This window comes from Leguminivora glycinivorella, chromosome 22 (genome assembly GCF_023078275.1).
Source record: "Leguminivora glycinivorella isolate SPB_JAAS2020 chromosome 22, LegGlyc_1.1, whole genome shotgun sequence".
NCBI lineage: Eukaryota > Metazoa > Arthropoda > Insecta > Lepidoptera > Tortricidae > Leguminivora > Leguminivora glycinivorella.
The window spans coordinates 9512361-9527390 of record NC_062992.1 but is presented as its reverse complement, the minus strand read 5'-3'; the positions used below and the strand labels follow the sequence as shown (position 1 = coordinate 9527390).

The 15030-nt window shown below is 38.1% G+C and overlaps 1 protein-coding gene across 2 annotated transcripts; it reads right to left on the bottom strand.

Moving 5' to 3' along the window:
• Positions 1-27: 27 nt before the first annotated feature.
• LOC125237941 lies at positions 28-10331 on the bottom strand. 2 transcript variants are annotated; one of them, XM_048145182.1, is made up of 8 exons: positions 10240-10331; positions 9135-9293; positions 8128-8340; positions 6601-6763; positions 4976-5134; positions 2731-2911; positions 785-2127; positions 28-168 (listed from the first exon to the last, which is right to left on the bottom strand). In XM_048145182.1, exons 1-8 carry the CDS (start codon positions 10304-10306, stop codon positions 51-53), a joined length of 2403 nt encoding a protein of 800 aa, XP_048001139.1. In that variant the 5' UTR covers positions 10307-10331; the 3' UTR covers positions 28-50. The 2 variants fall into 2 exon arrangements, with proteins under 2 accessions (XP_048001139.1, XP_048001140.1); XM_048145183.1 differs by lacking the exon at positions 10240-10331 and adding an exon at positions 9381-9483.
• Positions 10332-15030: the final 4699 nt, after the last annotated feature.

Genomic DNA, 15030 nt, shown 5'->3' with positions numbered 1-15030 from the left:
CTAGGCCGGTAAAACAAACACGTGTACCCTATTTCTCTCTTTATTCATCTTTATTCGTGTTTAGGCAGTGCATGTGTCAGTTTTATATTCGATGATTTATTGGGACAACCCATGGATGTGCATTGGAGGTGTCTCTCTTCAGTGCAAGTGCATTTGTTGCATTCTCTCCTGAAAATTACACTTTGCAGTATTTTAGGAAATCATAATAAATATTATGAATATTCTAACACAGATGAATTGAGTCCAACGGTAAGCTCAACAAGGCTTGTGTTGTGGGTACTCAGACAACGATACATATCTTAATATACAAAGCTTAGGATTAAATATCTGTGCTAATCACACAAATCTTCTTCTTCGTCGAAACCTCATGATAAGGGTCGTGACCACCATATAAGTCGCTACTCGCTGTACTTGGCAGTGCTCTCTACTCAGGCCGATCCTTTGCTTTCCTAAAGGATCCCTGGAGCACAACGCGTGTGACCTTCATGATTGTGTTGAACCATCACATGAATAAATGCCCTTGGATTCGAACCCAGGAGCTCGGCAGGCAGGGTCAGTCATTAAGTAATCATAACGTTTATTCCAGCCAAACTAACAACGGATCATTTGAAATGACTCCTTTCCTTGCCGTTCAAAAGTTTAGTATTATTTTGGGTATACATATTAATATCACTACATACATCTCGCGTGAATTCAAGTAGATACGAGTATGTTAAAAAGAACGCAAACTCGTATACGTATAAAGTCGTTTAAATGTTATACCTACTCACTCCTATTTACTTACCTATATACTACGCCAGGCTCACACTTCTTGCCATTCAAAAATGATTCGTCAAATTCTTTGGCCTTATGAGTTAATTTTCGTGGCCGAACGGTTTTTTCTCGAAGTCGATGAGGACCGCGAAACCTACTTCTAGTTACTTCATGGGATTCCTCATCATTCGAAGCTACTATGGGACGAACTGTTTTTTCTAAAAGTCGGAGAGGCGTGCGAGGGTTTTTCATCCCAGTTTCATCCTCTACACTTGAGCCAAGTTGAGGACGAACCGTTTTCTCTCGAAGTCGATGAGGACCGCGGGGCCTATTTCTAGTTTCATCTTCTGATTCCTCGGCACTCGAACTTATTATCGGACGAACAGTTTTTTCCTGAAGTCGGTGAGGCTTGCGAGGGTTTTTCATCCCAGTTTCATCCTCTGCACTTGAGCCAAGTTGAGGGCGAACTGTTTTTTCTCGAAGTCGATGAGGACCGCGGGGCCTATTTCTAGTTTCATCTTCTGATTCCTCGGCACTCGAACTTATTATCGGACGAACAGTTTTTTCCTGAAGTCGGTGAGGCTTGCGAGGGTTTTTCATCCCAGTTTCATCCTCTACACTTGAGCCAAGTTGAGGACGAACCGTTTTTTCTCGAAGTCGATGAGGACCGCGAGGCTTATTTCTAGTTTCATCTTGTGATTCCTCAGCACTTGAAGCTATCATCGGTTTAACCGTTTTTTCTAAAAGTCGGTTAGGCTTGCGAGGGTTTTTCATCCCAGTTTCTTTCTCTGCACTTGGGCCAAGTGGAGGGCGAACTGTTTTCTCTCGAAGTCGATGAGGACCGCGAGATCTATTTCTAGTTACATCTTTTGATTCCTCGGCACTCGAACTTATTATCAGACGCACCGTTTCCCCTAGGAGTTGATGAGGCTTGCTAGGATTTTTCGAACTAGTTGCATCCTCTGCACTTGAGCCAAGTTGAGGACGAACCGTTTTTTCTCGAAGCCGATGAGGCCTAGAAGGCTTACTTCCAATTTCATCATTTGTTTTATCGGCACTCGAATCTATCATCGGACGAACTGTTTTTTCCAGGAGTCGGGGCCTTTTTGTCTCACTCTGCGATTCCTCCGCACTTGAGGCAATTTTCGGACGGACGGTTTTCTCTAGAAGTCGAGGCCTGTGAGGCCTGTTTGTCTCAGTTCTATCTCCGATTTCCTCGCTTGAGTCGAAGAAGTTTTCGTCAAAGAATGGCGTACGTGTACGTTCTTCAGTGTATGTTCGTGGAAGAACTGTTTTTCCTAGACGGTGAGGTCGAAGCTTGTTAGTTCCAGATTGCTCCTCAGAGTCCTTGGCACTTGAGCCCGAAGAACTTTCCTGTCAAAACATAGATACAGACTTTTACGATTTTCACACATAATACTTACCTATTTTTTGCGTGACAAACAAGCATACGGCACGCCTGATAATAAGCAGTCACCGTACCCAATAGACGCCTGTAACCCCAGACGGCCCAGAGGTGCATGAAGCTTCTCTGGAGTTGAAATGACCATAACAGTTACTGCGTTTTCCGACCGTGTTTGCCTTTGAAATCCTTCCTACATCCGATATCGGATCGGATAGTGTGAAAACGCATTTACTGTTGCCGTGTGTCTGTTTGCCATTGTCAAGAAAATGTTAAGCATAATGAGAATAAGGACCAGCTGCATTGCACCAACCAGTTAACAGACAAAACGTCATACATCAGGGGCCCATTTCTCAAAACTGAAAGTTACAATTTACAAGCGGAAATAATAGGGGCGCCACCGTCTATGTACCGTCGACTAATTTTGACAGATTTTGACACTTTTCAATAAGAACAGTCAAGTGTTGCTATGATAAAAAAAAAACCTTCCATTTCCACTCTTTTTTTTGCCAAGCTGTAGTCCAGCGTCAAAGTGCTGACTTAATATAATTACCTACAATTAAAAAAAATCTTACCTTCGTCAGCCTTTCAGCTGGGTTTGGCGGCCGAACCGTCTTTTCTCGACGAGGCAGGCGAAGACGGCCAGGAAGACGGGTCCTCCGGAAAAGGCTTAATATCTCGTCGTGACGCACACATGTCTTCGATGTGCAGCGGAGAAGACGTTTCTCTGAACATATGCATTTGTTGCAACCTTTTCTGTGGGACATGGTTATTGGTTATACCCGGTGAAATAATAACCTAACCACAACATTATATTTTTTTTAAATCCCTCGACATAGTGGACCTATTTTCATGAAACATGGCTAAGAACATTCAAACAAAAATAACTAAATCGGTTCATCCGTTGGGGAGCTAAGACGCCACAGACAAACACACACTCAGACAAACAGACAGACACATCAAACTTATAACACCCCGTCGTGTCTGAGAGAGAACAACTTTTATTATGAGACCAAAGCTGATCGCGAAAAAAAACTTGCTGTTTCATACATTCCGACTGAGGTGATGCACCGGTAATATCTATGGGACGGCCATTTTTTTATTTCTTTCGTTCCATAATAAGTTGTTCATTATGACCTTAAAAGTGGCTACGTAAAGTTTAGCTGGTACTTTTTATTTCACCCTGTATAGTAAATATACAATACATAATTTAGTGTTAATATTTAATTTAATGAAATGTATTGCACAAAAGAGACAACACGACATTTCTGATCATCCGGTCAGGCCACACGTTGGGTGCCACTATAACACCAAGTACCTATCGTCACTACTTTTAAAAAAACTTGTATCTTCGTCTGTCAATGAAAAGAAAATTGTAGTAAGTATGTATGGAATATATAGACTTACTGCGTTTTAACTTTGAGGAACAGCGTGAGATACGAGATTTTTTAAAAGTAGTGACGCTATGTATGTCTTTATATTTTTCCGAATAAAATTTCCTACTTTTATCTCATAGTACGAGCCAGACTAAGTGTAACTTAGATCTACATAACAACTACAAATAGACATAGCCGAATCCTACACCAGGTTAGACGACGCAACGGAGCCACGCTGTTACGTCGTCGCCCAAATCTAATGTTTAAATTGTATATCTATTTTTGTACATAGTCATTTATTTATTGCATTATTTATAAGTTAGCGACTTGATTTTATGACACGCAAGCAATGTTATTTCCATGCCGTATGTGGCAGGTTGTGCTGATCAAAACATGTATTAGGTACCAACCTACAATGTACCATATTCAAAGCAATAAAATATTTGATTGATTGATCGTTTATGTCTTGTTTAGTATTTTGTAGTTTCACAGTGCCTTAGTGTAAACTGTAATGGTGTGTTACTTTTTTGATTAAATAAATAACACTTCAGCCGGCCTAGCCGATACGTGGCGACCAAAACGCGGTCTACCTCTGTCGTGCCACTATAGAAATAGAAGAGTGATAGGGAGAGCTACCTAAGATAAACTTACGAAGCGTAAGGTCATCCAGTCGGGCCCCGCCCCACGTTGGGCGCCAATGTAACACTCAACATTTTTTTTATTTCTTTAGGAATAAAGTAGAATCATAAAAACACATTCCTTTGGTAGTTGTGTGTACATTGAAAACAGATGTTTAACTCACATTAAGCAACTATTATTATGGTACCAATCGTAATTTTTGACGTGTGAGGCTGAAATTTTCGTAACTTATTTTTTTCTTGCAATTTTGGCGTTGGTCCGTCAACGTCCGTCAACAAGTGTGACCGTCACACTTTACTATGGGAATATTCCTAAAGAAATAAAAAAAAATGTTGAGTGTTACATTGGCGCCCAACGTGGGGCCCGACCGGATGTCCTTATGTGACCTAAACATTTTAACTGGATTGTGTGTTTGCTCTTCGTTCAGATACATACTGTGTATTTGTGTAGCAGTGGCAAATCTGTCATAGTCACTGAAATTATTTATACGGACTTGGATTACAGTCGTATAAAAAATATTAAAGGACATTCTTACACAGATTGACTGAGTCCACGGTAAGCTCAAGAGGCTTGTGTTGTGGGTATACTCAGGTCTCAGACAACGATGTATATAATAATAAATACTTATATACATAGAAAACATCCATGACTCAGAAACAAATATCTGTGCTTATCACACAAATAAATGCCCTTACCGGGATTCGAACTCGGGACCGCGGCTTAGCAGGCAGGGTCACTACCCGCTAGGCCAGACCGATCCGATATTTGTACTTATACTTATAAAAAAAAATTGGTTTTTACTTACATATAGGTCACACCACGCCTACATTTCTTCCCACTTTTAGCGTCCAAGAACTCTTTGCGAAACGGCAGTACACGCTTATCCGGTTCTCCGAGAAGAACTAGCGAAGAGGAACAGACACGTTCACCCTCGGCCGTACATTTACAAGGTGGCCTGTTTGGGCTGCAAATAATCAAAATAATTAAATTTTGAAAATCCCCCGACATAGTTGGACCCATTTTTATCAAACATGGCTAAGAACACTTCAGACTAATTCAGCTTTCAAACAAAAGAAAACGAAATCTAAATCGGTCCATCCGTTCCAAAGCTACGATGCCACAGAAGGTGTTGATGTCATTTCAAACTTCAAACTTTTTATTTTGCAAGAATTCACGTAAATACATAATAGGTCTTAAAACTAGGGAAGTGTCAGTGTATTCGACCAACAGGCGTGCAAAAGATACTTAAACAGATTAAAAATTGAAGTTATAATATGTCAACATGTAACTAACCTACCTTCGGAAATTACAAAACAATAAATTTTAAATCATGTCAAAAAATAGGGTAGGTTCACATTAAAGGTAATAATGGTTACAAAGCTAGGCAGAAGTGGCAGAACGGAACGGTTATACATTCAATGTCAAAATAAAACTAACACAAAAAAAATATAGGTAAATCAAAATTTGAATTGGAAAAAAAACAGAAACATGACACAAAAAAAAGGGGAGTCATATTTAAAATCCGATTGTCTATGGTCACAACAGTAAGCAAACATGTGTTAACCGTTATTATTTATTAATATTAGATCATAAGATCAGTCATTGCAGTTATTAAAGTTAAGAAAATCTGTTACTGAGTAGAAACAGTGCTCATTTAAAAACTCAATCAGGTTTTTCTTAAAGACAACTTCGTTATCCGTCAACCTCAGCGATTTCGGCAAGCAGTTACATATTTTCGGCGCCATTGAAAAGAAACTTTTTTGAAAAAGAGCCGATTTACCAGGTACTGGGTGTATTTTGTCACAATTTCGTGCCCCCGTAAGGTGCCTGAACAGATGCATATTTCTTTTAACAAACATAGCTCAAGCCAGTCTTCTTCGAGACCACGGGGACAACGCCGTCCCTGAAACGTTGGAGGTGAGTTTAATATGTAGTGATACGCTTACGCGATTAAGCCCCGATTTAAAAGTAATTATGTAAAAGCAAATTATAACTAACGAAAATGTGGACAAACTATACATTAAGTATGACTTTTGACTTTATGGGAACCAATGGAGAACCCTAAACCAAGACCAAAGAACCGATGGCGGGATTTCTTTCTTTCTTTTGACCTCTGAAATGCAGCTAGTCATTTTGAAAATCTCGCCTGCTTAAAAGATCTTTTGCTGCTATTTTGAGCTTCTAAGCTTGTAGGTACAGTCGACCAAAAATGTGGTTTACCACCCTACGGTTGAGGTTCGTTTGAACGTCATGAGACAACAAGGTCGATTTCTGCTTGCAATAATATTATGTCAGTGATAATTGCTCTGTCTACATATGATATTTACGTTATGCTATGTGTCAAGTCAACCTTAGCGATCGTTAGAGCTCGCAGAAACTTTTGTCAAAACTGGTGGACCACTTTCTTGGCCCACTGTACTAGCTACTCACAGATTGGGAAACTTCTGACCCGGAATACATTTCTTCTTCTTAGATCCTAGTGTCTGAATTGAAGCTAAACAGTTTTTCTTGACGTCACAGGCAAATGTGCTGTTTCGACAAAAACACTCCATGCATTCTTGTTTCATTTTGTCACCCTCTTTACAAGGTTTCCCTGAAAGTTAATGCAACGGTCAGCTTATAACTACGACAATAAAATATTGTAAATACAGTGAAACCTGGATAAGTGATACTTCAAGGGGCGAAAGAATTTGTGTCTCTAAAGGAGGTATTCCACTTTAAAAGGGTCTCAGTTATATAGGTATAATAAAAAGTCTGTCTCATTTACAGAGTCAGAGGGTATCACTAACAGTAGAGAGGACATGTCAGTAATAGAGGTGTTCAATAAGGTGTTTTGGAACACAATATTGTTATTATTATGTAGTTGATCTCTCTAAAAAGGTATAAAAAAAACCTTGTCTAAAAAAATATCGAAAACTCGGACGTCACTGCGTGTTCGACTTTTATATTATGATTAATATGAAATATATTTTTTTAATTTTTATGTATTTTTTATCAAGATTTTAGTTTTTATTTTGATAGATTTAATTACATACTTAAAATAAATGAGAAAACTTTTCAACTCGCTCAAACACAAATAACCGACATGAATGGAAGAAGAATTACTTATTAAAAACATGGAAATTGATTTTAAATAACGTCCAAGTTACAGAGGTCATAGATTGACTGTGTCTCAAATACAGAGGTAAACCTATAAAATACTAAAGAAACAATTAAGTGAATGTAATTTTTCAAATACAGTCTCGGTAACAGAGGTAAAATACACTCTGTCTCACTAATAGGAGGTAAATGTGACTATTTAAGCGAAAAAGCTTATCTCAGTTATAGAGGCCTGTTTTGTCTCACTAATAGAGGTAAAGCAGGGAAAAAGTGTCGGGACCGCACCTTTCGTCCCAACTAAAGAGGTTTCTCACTTATCCAGGTCCCACTTAACCAGGTTTCACTGTACTATATCACACCAAAGATTCGAACGATAACGATACTTATCGTAAGCGTAGGTATGTGCTAATGATGCCAAGAATCGATTCCATATCTATCCAGGATTGAAAGCATCATAAACAGCCACTATTCAAGAATATGCACATTACAATACAGAGATAACTGACCCGGAATGCGTCAGGATCATTTACCTCTACAGCAGAGCGTCTAGCCATAGGTATCATTTGCCGTAACGAAAAATTAATCTACTTCATTTGACTGTTCCATTAGTGCAACAATGAGAAACTTATCGTTCGCTACGAGGCATACTAATTACACCAGCCTTAAGTTTTTTTTATGGGATAGGAGGCAAACGAGCACTACGAGCAGACAGGTCACCTGATGGTAAGCGATCACTGCCGCCCATGAACACCCGAAACATATGAAGTGTTGAAGGTGCGTTGCCGGTTGCCGGCCTTTAAGATGGGTGTACGCTCTTTTCTTGAAGGTCGAAGTTCCAATTATAACTTTTAATCTTACCATTTATTTCCTCAGCTTGATGCTTATAAGTAACCTCATAGTTCGGGCACAACTGTTTCTCACACAGCAGACTCCCGGATTCGGTGCAGAGGCATTTCTTACAGTCTGATCGGTAAACTGCTCCGGGCTTGCATTTTGCTGCAGTGTCGACATTATGGAGCTCGGATAGTTTAAATGGATTGAAGACGCGGATTTGATCGTATATTGAGGGTTCTGGAAACATAAACAAAGCTGCACTTCTAATTTTCAAAGAATTTAGGGAAATTTTTACACCTCTTAGTTGAGCAATTTGAGCCACGGAGGCCTTCATTTTCCCCTAATTTCAGATGTGCATCAGAATGACTGACCAAAATGGCTTACTACTATACATTTACTACCTATTTGCTACTATTTACTACCTACATTGACATATTTGCTACCTAAGTTAGAAAATAGATTTTCCAAAAATAAAGTGGGCAGCTTTGATTAAAGTAAAATAGCGGAATTTCTTTAATGTAATTTTACTTTAATATATTTAAGTAAAATGCGGAATGACTATTTTACTTTAATCAAAGGTGGGCAGTCATTCTGACGTCAGGATGATTGCCCAAACTGAGTATGTCGGCGGGTTGGACCCCCTAATTTGCAACAATGATTTAGCTTAGCTAATTTACAATGAGTTCCTGTTCCTGCCACGTCATCGTCTGAAATCTCGACAACCGCCCTACCAGACTGCACTACTCCTTATGAAAAAGGATTTCGATATTAAAGAAAGATGGGAGGACGCATCGAAGGCAAATCCACCCACCCAGAAGCCAGTTGGGGTGTTGGGCCCCAGAAGCACCTCTGGTAACCACGTCCCATGTAAAACGCTCCTGACCTCTTCTTATAGTTAACTAAACCTACCATGGTCATAAGGTATGGAGGAAACAAGGGCGTTCAGCCCTCTCCTTGCGAAGGCGTTTGTCTACAAAATTACGTTAAGTATTACTAAGGACAATCCAACGTCTCTAAGGCTAAGTACCTACTTTCATCGTCAGTCTTGCACGTAAGAGGGCTCGAACATATCTTGACCTTGTTGGCTTGACAGAAGCACCTCTGGCAATCAGGTCCCATGTAAAACGCCCCTGGGCTGCAGGCCGATCCCTTCGGACTGACGCCAAGGCCGTGTCTTCGTGCTGATTGTTCTGTTAAATACATACTTAGTTTTATTTTAATTGAATAAAAAAAAATGAAATTTCGACGAAAGCGTGCAATATTTATAGTATACTTACCCTTTGCAGCCACAGTATACATAATTATCTAAGATCAATCGATTCGTGGTCCCATAGTAAAACTTGCTCAATGTCACCTCATAAACTATTGCAGCCAATTGCAACCAAAAAAAAACCGGCCAAGAGCGTATCGGGCCACGCTCAGTGTAGGGTTCCGTAGTTTTTCGTATTTTTCTCAAAAACTACTGAACCTGTCAAGTTCAAAATAATTTTCCTAGAAAGTCTTTATAAAGTTCTACTTTTATGATTTTTTTCATATTTTTTAAACATATGGTTCAAAAGTTAGAGGGGGGGGACGCACTTTTTTTTCCTTTAGGAGCGATTATTTCCGAAAATATTAATATTATCAAAAAACAATATTAGTAAACCCTTATTCATTTTTAAATACCTATCCAACAATATATCACACGTTGGGGTTGAAATGAAAAAAAATATCAGCCCCCACATTACATGTGCATGGGGGGGTACCCTAATAAAACATTTTTTTCCATTTTTTATTTTTGCACTTTGTTGGCGTGATTGATATACATATTGGTACCAAATTTCAGCTTTCTAGTGCTTACGGTTACTGAGATTATCCGCGGACGGACGGACGGACGGACGGACGGACGGACGGACGGACGGACGGACGGACAGACAGACAAGGCGAAACTATAAGGGTTCCTAGTTGACTACGGAACCCTAAAAACACCACTATCCACGTGGTCTTATCTGTCCTAACCCAAGCGAGCAATCACAATTTGCAAAATAAGTATTAGGCAATTTTGTACTGGTTGTCCTAGAGTCCCGTGTTACATTTTTTAGGCATGTTATGACGTATAAAGTTCAGAGTAGGTACTTTTTTTGTAAACTTACTTACGCGAAATTGTTTCAATAATGGAAAGAGAGGACATAATAAAAAGATATATAAAAACTACTACTGCCATATTGCAGCACAATTTAACTCGGTGCCTAAACATTTTTATGGTTTAAGGGTCATTAATTTTGTAATCTAAAAGTAATAGTTTTTCTTATACTTTGAAATGAAATACCAACATTCAAATATCGACCTTCCTATCTAAGATGGAGAATAAAAAATGAATTTCTAAGTTCTAATAAGATGGTGCCGTAGTGCCATTGGACTTTACAGCCACAGAAAAAGATGCGTCGCACCTTCGATCTCTGACGGCGTACATACCTCTTGAAAAGACACGGCAAAAGTTAAAAAGATGCTACAGCCAATGATGAATGTGATGCTATGATGAATGCATAAATGCAATTATTCATCGTGATGATCTGACACTTGATCTTTACAGGGTCTTTTCATCTAATTATAGATAAAATCATTATTTTTAAAATCGGGACTTAATCGCGTATAACTACATATTAAACTGACCGTTGGAGGTCAGTTTAATATGTAGTTATACGCGATTAAGTCCCGATTTTAAAAATAATGATGTGTAATAATCGTGAAAGTTTAAATCAGTGTATAGATAAAATATAAGATCATACTGTCATCTTCTTATATTTAATCTATGATCTAAGATATATTGTTTTTTTTCTAACTTTACTCTCGAGTAACGTGGTCCAGTATATCAAACATCTTTGATATCAAGATGTTCAGATATATTTGACCAGTTTACCCTCCACTTTTTGAAGATCGAAACAGGCCAAGTAAAACAACAAAATATTTTTATTCATTTATTAATAAACTAACTTTACAAATTTAATAATAGCAGAACAATAATATTCCTTATTTCTTTTCATTCATAATAATATGATAATAATTCACCATGACTCATCGCACTTTATGAAATATAATTATATGATTTAAAAATAATGTAGAACGACAGAGAAAGCAACTTACAGAGAAATAATGCACAATAAAAAGGGACAGACGGTTTAAAATTGCCAGCAACAAAAATGTACAGGCATCATTGTCCTAATGCTTGCGACTCGGCGCTCAACAACACGATCTAAAAAACATTATAATAACATAAAGTTAATTTTATTGTATCAATTCTTTTTATTTACTATTTCTGCAATCTATTTACACGTTATATAATGTTTACATACCAAAACTATACGCTATATCAAGAATGGTGTAACCCCTAACCTATATTTATAGTGTTAAAACTATTTGTATTCCTCTTTTAATGATACTATATATATAAATGTATAATATAGATTTATCGGCATAAATTACTATCATTAGTCGAAAAAAAAACAAAACAAAAAGGATAACTATACACCCAATATACAGAGCTAGTTTATGAGAGTCCTTTCGCTAAAATTATATGGTACACACTTGCAATTCATGCTTTTATAATACATTAAGGCTTTGCATTCCTACTGCCGACAGCAGGCGCCATCTATGTACACCGAAACTTCGCAAATCATATACCGAACGTACTTAACACGTAACATATATTAATTTCCCCATCTATACATAAAAATTTACAACCGCACGAAAAACAAATGAAAAAAACAAACTTTTCTAGACACCCGCCGGGCCCGAACTAACTACCACACACTTTAAAGGGCACAATATCAGGCAATGTACGTTCCCTATAAATAACCTATACATACTATGTACGTACTAACATTTGTATTGTATCACTCGGACTGAACAGCGAACACTGAGCGACGGGGTGGTTTTAAAGCCGTGTAAGACGGTCTCCAAGGTCACATCCTCGAATTATTGCTTTGAATGAAGTCCCTGGGGACTTAGGAACGGAAAGTAGACGTAGCGACCGTACAGCACAGACGACTAGGCTAGACAAACACGTGCCAGTCAAATTTCTGTCACGTTAACTAGATGGCGCTGTCTATCACATTTTTTTTTTTGCAATAATTAGATTGACAAGCTATATATATCACACATTGATAGGGGAAGGCTTACATAATTCATTAGAATCATAAATTTAATTCAGTGACATATATTTTCACCATTCATATTATTTCCGTAATTTTTATTCCGATATACGATATACCACAGCTTTACTTAGTTTTATACTGGGTTGATCCATGAGATTGTCCTAAACATGTATTTTGAGGGCAACGAATAAGTTCAAAACTAGTTATAAAATAATAATGACAAGTAATTTATAGCACAATACATACACAATTTCAATTTGTTAAACTTGTGTACAAGTTGTCAAAGCGGACCCCAGGCTCCCATGAGCCGTGGCAAATGCCGGGATAACGCAAGGAGGATGATGATACACAATTTCAATTGCGTCATACAGCGCCATCTATTTGACGTGTAACGGTAACAGAAGATTTATATTAAAAAATTTCTTTAACAGTCGTCTGTGCATAAAATCATGTTCATCTATTCGCTGGGAGCACCCTTAGGTAACATTTTAAAGGCAAAACACACTATTGCAAGGTTAAATTTTGATTACCAATTATTCTACTTTGCACCATACGATGAACATGACCAAACGTGCATTAAATATAATATTTTACTCTAGAGTGACTGTTGTATGTGATAATAAATATGCTAGCATCTAATTACGCAACTTAAGTTAAAAATTTCCATCTATTATTTACAGTGTAGAACGAAAGCTTAAAGTATATAAAAGTCACTGGGATCAGACATCGACATTTTTGCATAATAATGTGCTAAAATATGGATTCTCGATTACCGAAAAGATGTTATTATCTATGTGGTCTCGATCGATTGGTGGTGTCATCTCAAATTTTAGCAGAAATCGAGATAAAAAAAACGTTCTTGTTACATGTGAAAAATAAGGACTGTGATGGCTAACCAAAGTTTATTTTGTATTACATTTTTTCTAGAATTCATTGAGAAAAAATCGGCTAGTTATTTTTCTATTATTACCAATTATATACCGCGTCCTTCGGCAAATCGAGAGATCCCTTTAAAACAGATCGCGCTTAAAGTCGGGATAGGGAAAGAACATAATCAAGGGCGTCAAAATAAAACTTGTTTAGTATACTGGAAGCCCGTACAGACAATCTGTTGAAACACTCAGTCGAGATTATTATCATTTCACTAAGAAATTATCCAAGTATCGTTTCACATTTAAATTACAATTATTGGTCGTGAATTCTCTTAAATATTACGCTAACTTTACAATCGTATATAGCGGCCGCGTGTTGCGTACGCCATTTTGTTAACCCTTTGAACGCACACTTAACCCTTGTATGCAGCATGTTTCGGTGAAAAAGTGAGGTTGTCGACACATTTTCAAGTAAAGTTTACATTAGCCCTCTTGGAACCCTTAGCATATCAGCGACTGTTTTTATTTATATTGCCTTCAAAAGGTTAGTTTTTACATTTGGTCGTATTATACAGGAGGCCATCAGCAGTAGGTACAGACAAGGCACGATCGCGCGGCAACCCGTTACGTATAATACCACTAAATGATATAGTCACAAAATTGAGGTAAAACCAGTATTAAAATATATCTGCGGAACCATCTAAAACTTGAAAGAAAAATACAAAATGGCGTCCCCAAACCGTCTACGATATACACGCCGCGGCGTTCACAAGTTACGTGCAAAAACGTATGAAAATATGTTTTAAAACTTTATGCATTTATATCTCTCGGTTATTTATCCTATTTATAGTCGAAGACATGCAACGATGGTTTCATGTCTTTGAGTATATAACAAATGTGCCTACAGTCGAGTGCTTTGTACAATGATACACCTAACTTCTACACTAAGGCTCCTTCTTCTACTATTCGCCTCCGTTTTTTTTTATTAGCCGGGTCCACACTGAACGAGCAGCCCCGAGAGGCAAAGCCGCGCGCAAAACTTCAGTGCTCGTGCGCGCACGTTTGCGTTACCTGAGCCAATCTGCTCAGCAAAATGGCGGCCCAAAGTCAGCTGTTCAAAATAGTTCTTCACAAGTGCTATTTATTGCCGTGATCCGTGAATAATAATTTTCTTTTTAATCCTTATCCAAAAGAAAATGCGAAAACCTTGAATAACGTGCCACGGGAATAAATATGTGCAGAACTGTTTTAAACAACTGACGGAAGGCCGCCATCTTGCCGAGCAAATTGGCTCGGGCGAGGCAAACGTGCACTTACGAGCACGGAGGGCGCGCAAGGCATTGCCTCGCGAGGCTGCTCGGTCAGTGCACCCAGCTATTAACGGTCAATTTCCCTACACGGGCAAAGCCATCCCAAAAGCTTTTACTTAAAATTACTCAGAAATTAAGTTACACTTAAAAGTCGAGTGCATTATAGTGAATGGTAACATGATTTGTTCACTAAATAAAAAATAAAACGAGTAAAAATACGTCCACGATTCTAGATTTAAAAATGCGGTAGATGACATCTACAAAACGGTGTTTACTAACTTTACATCGATTTGAACACAACGAACTGATGGCGAGTCATGAAAACTTCATATTTTCATTTAAATTTGAGATTAGTTATATTAATTTTGTTTTCCTGACGGTTGGCAAGGTTTTCAGAGGGTTCAATGAGGTTGCGATGTTCTATGATGAGCGAAGCACATAAATAACAGATTTAATCTATGAATAATATGAATATCCACAGTTGAGACCATACTCAGTGAAACCCTTTGTTGTATACCTTTGGGGCCCATTTCTCGACGCTACAAGTTACAATTTACAAGGCCCCTGGGGCATTTCTCAAAACTGAAAGTTACAAGTTACAAGCGGAAGTCT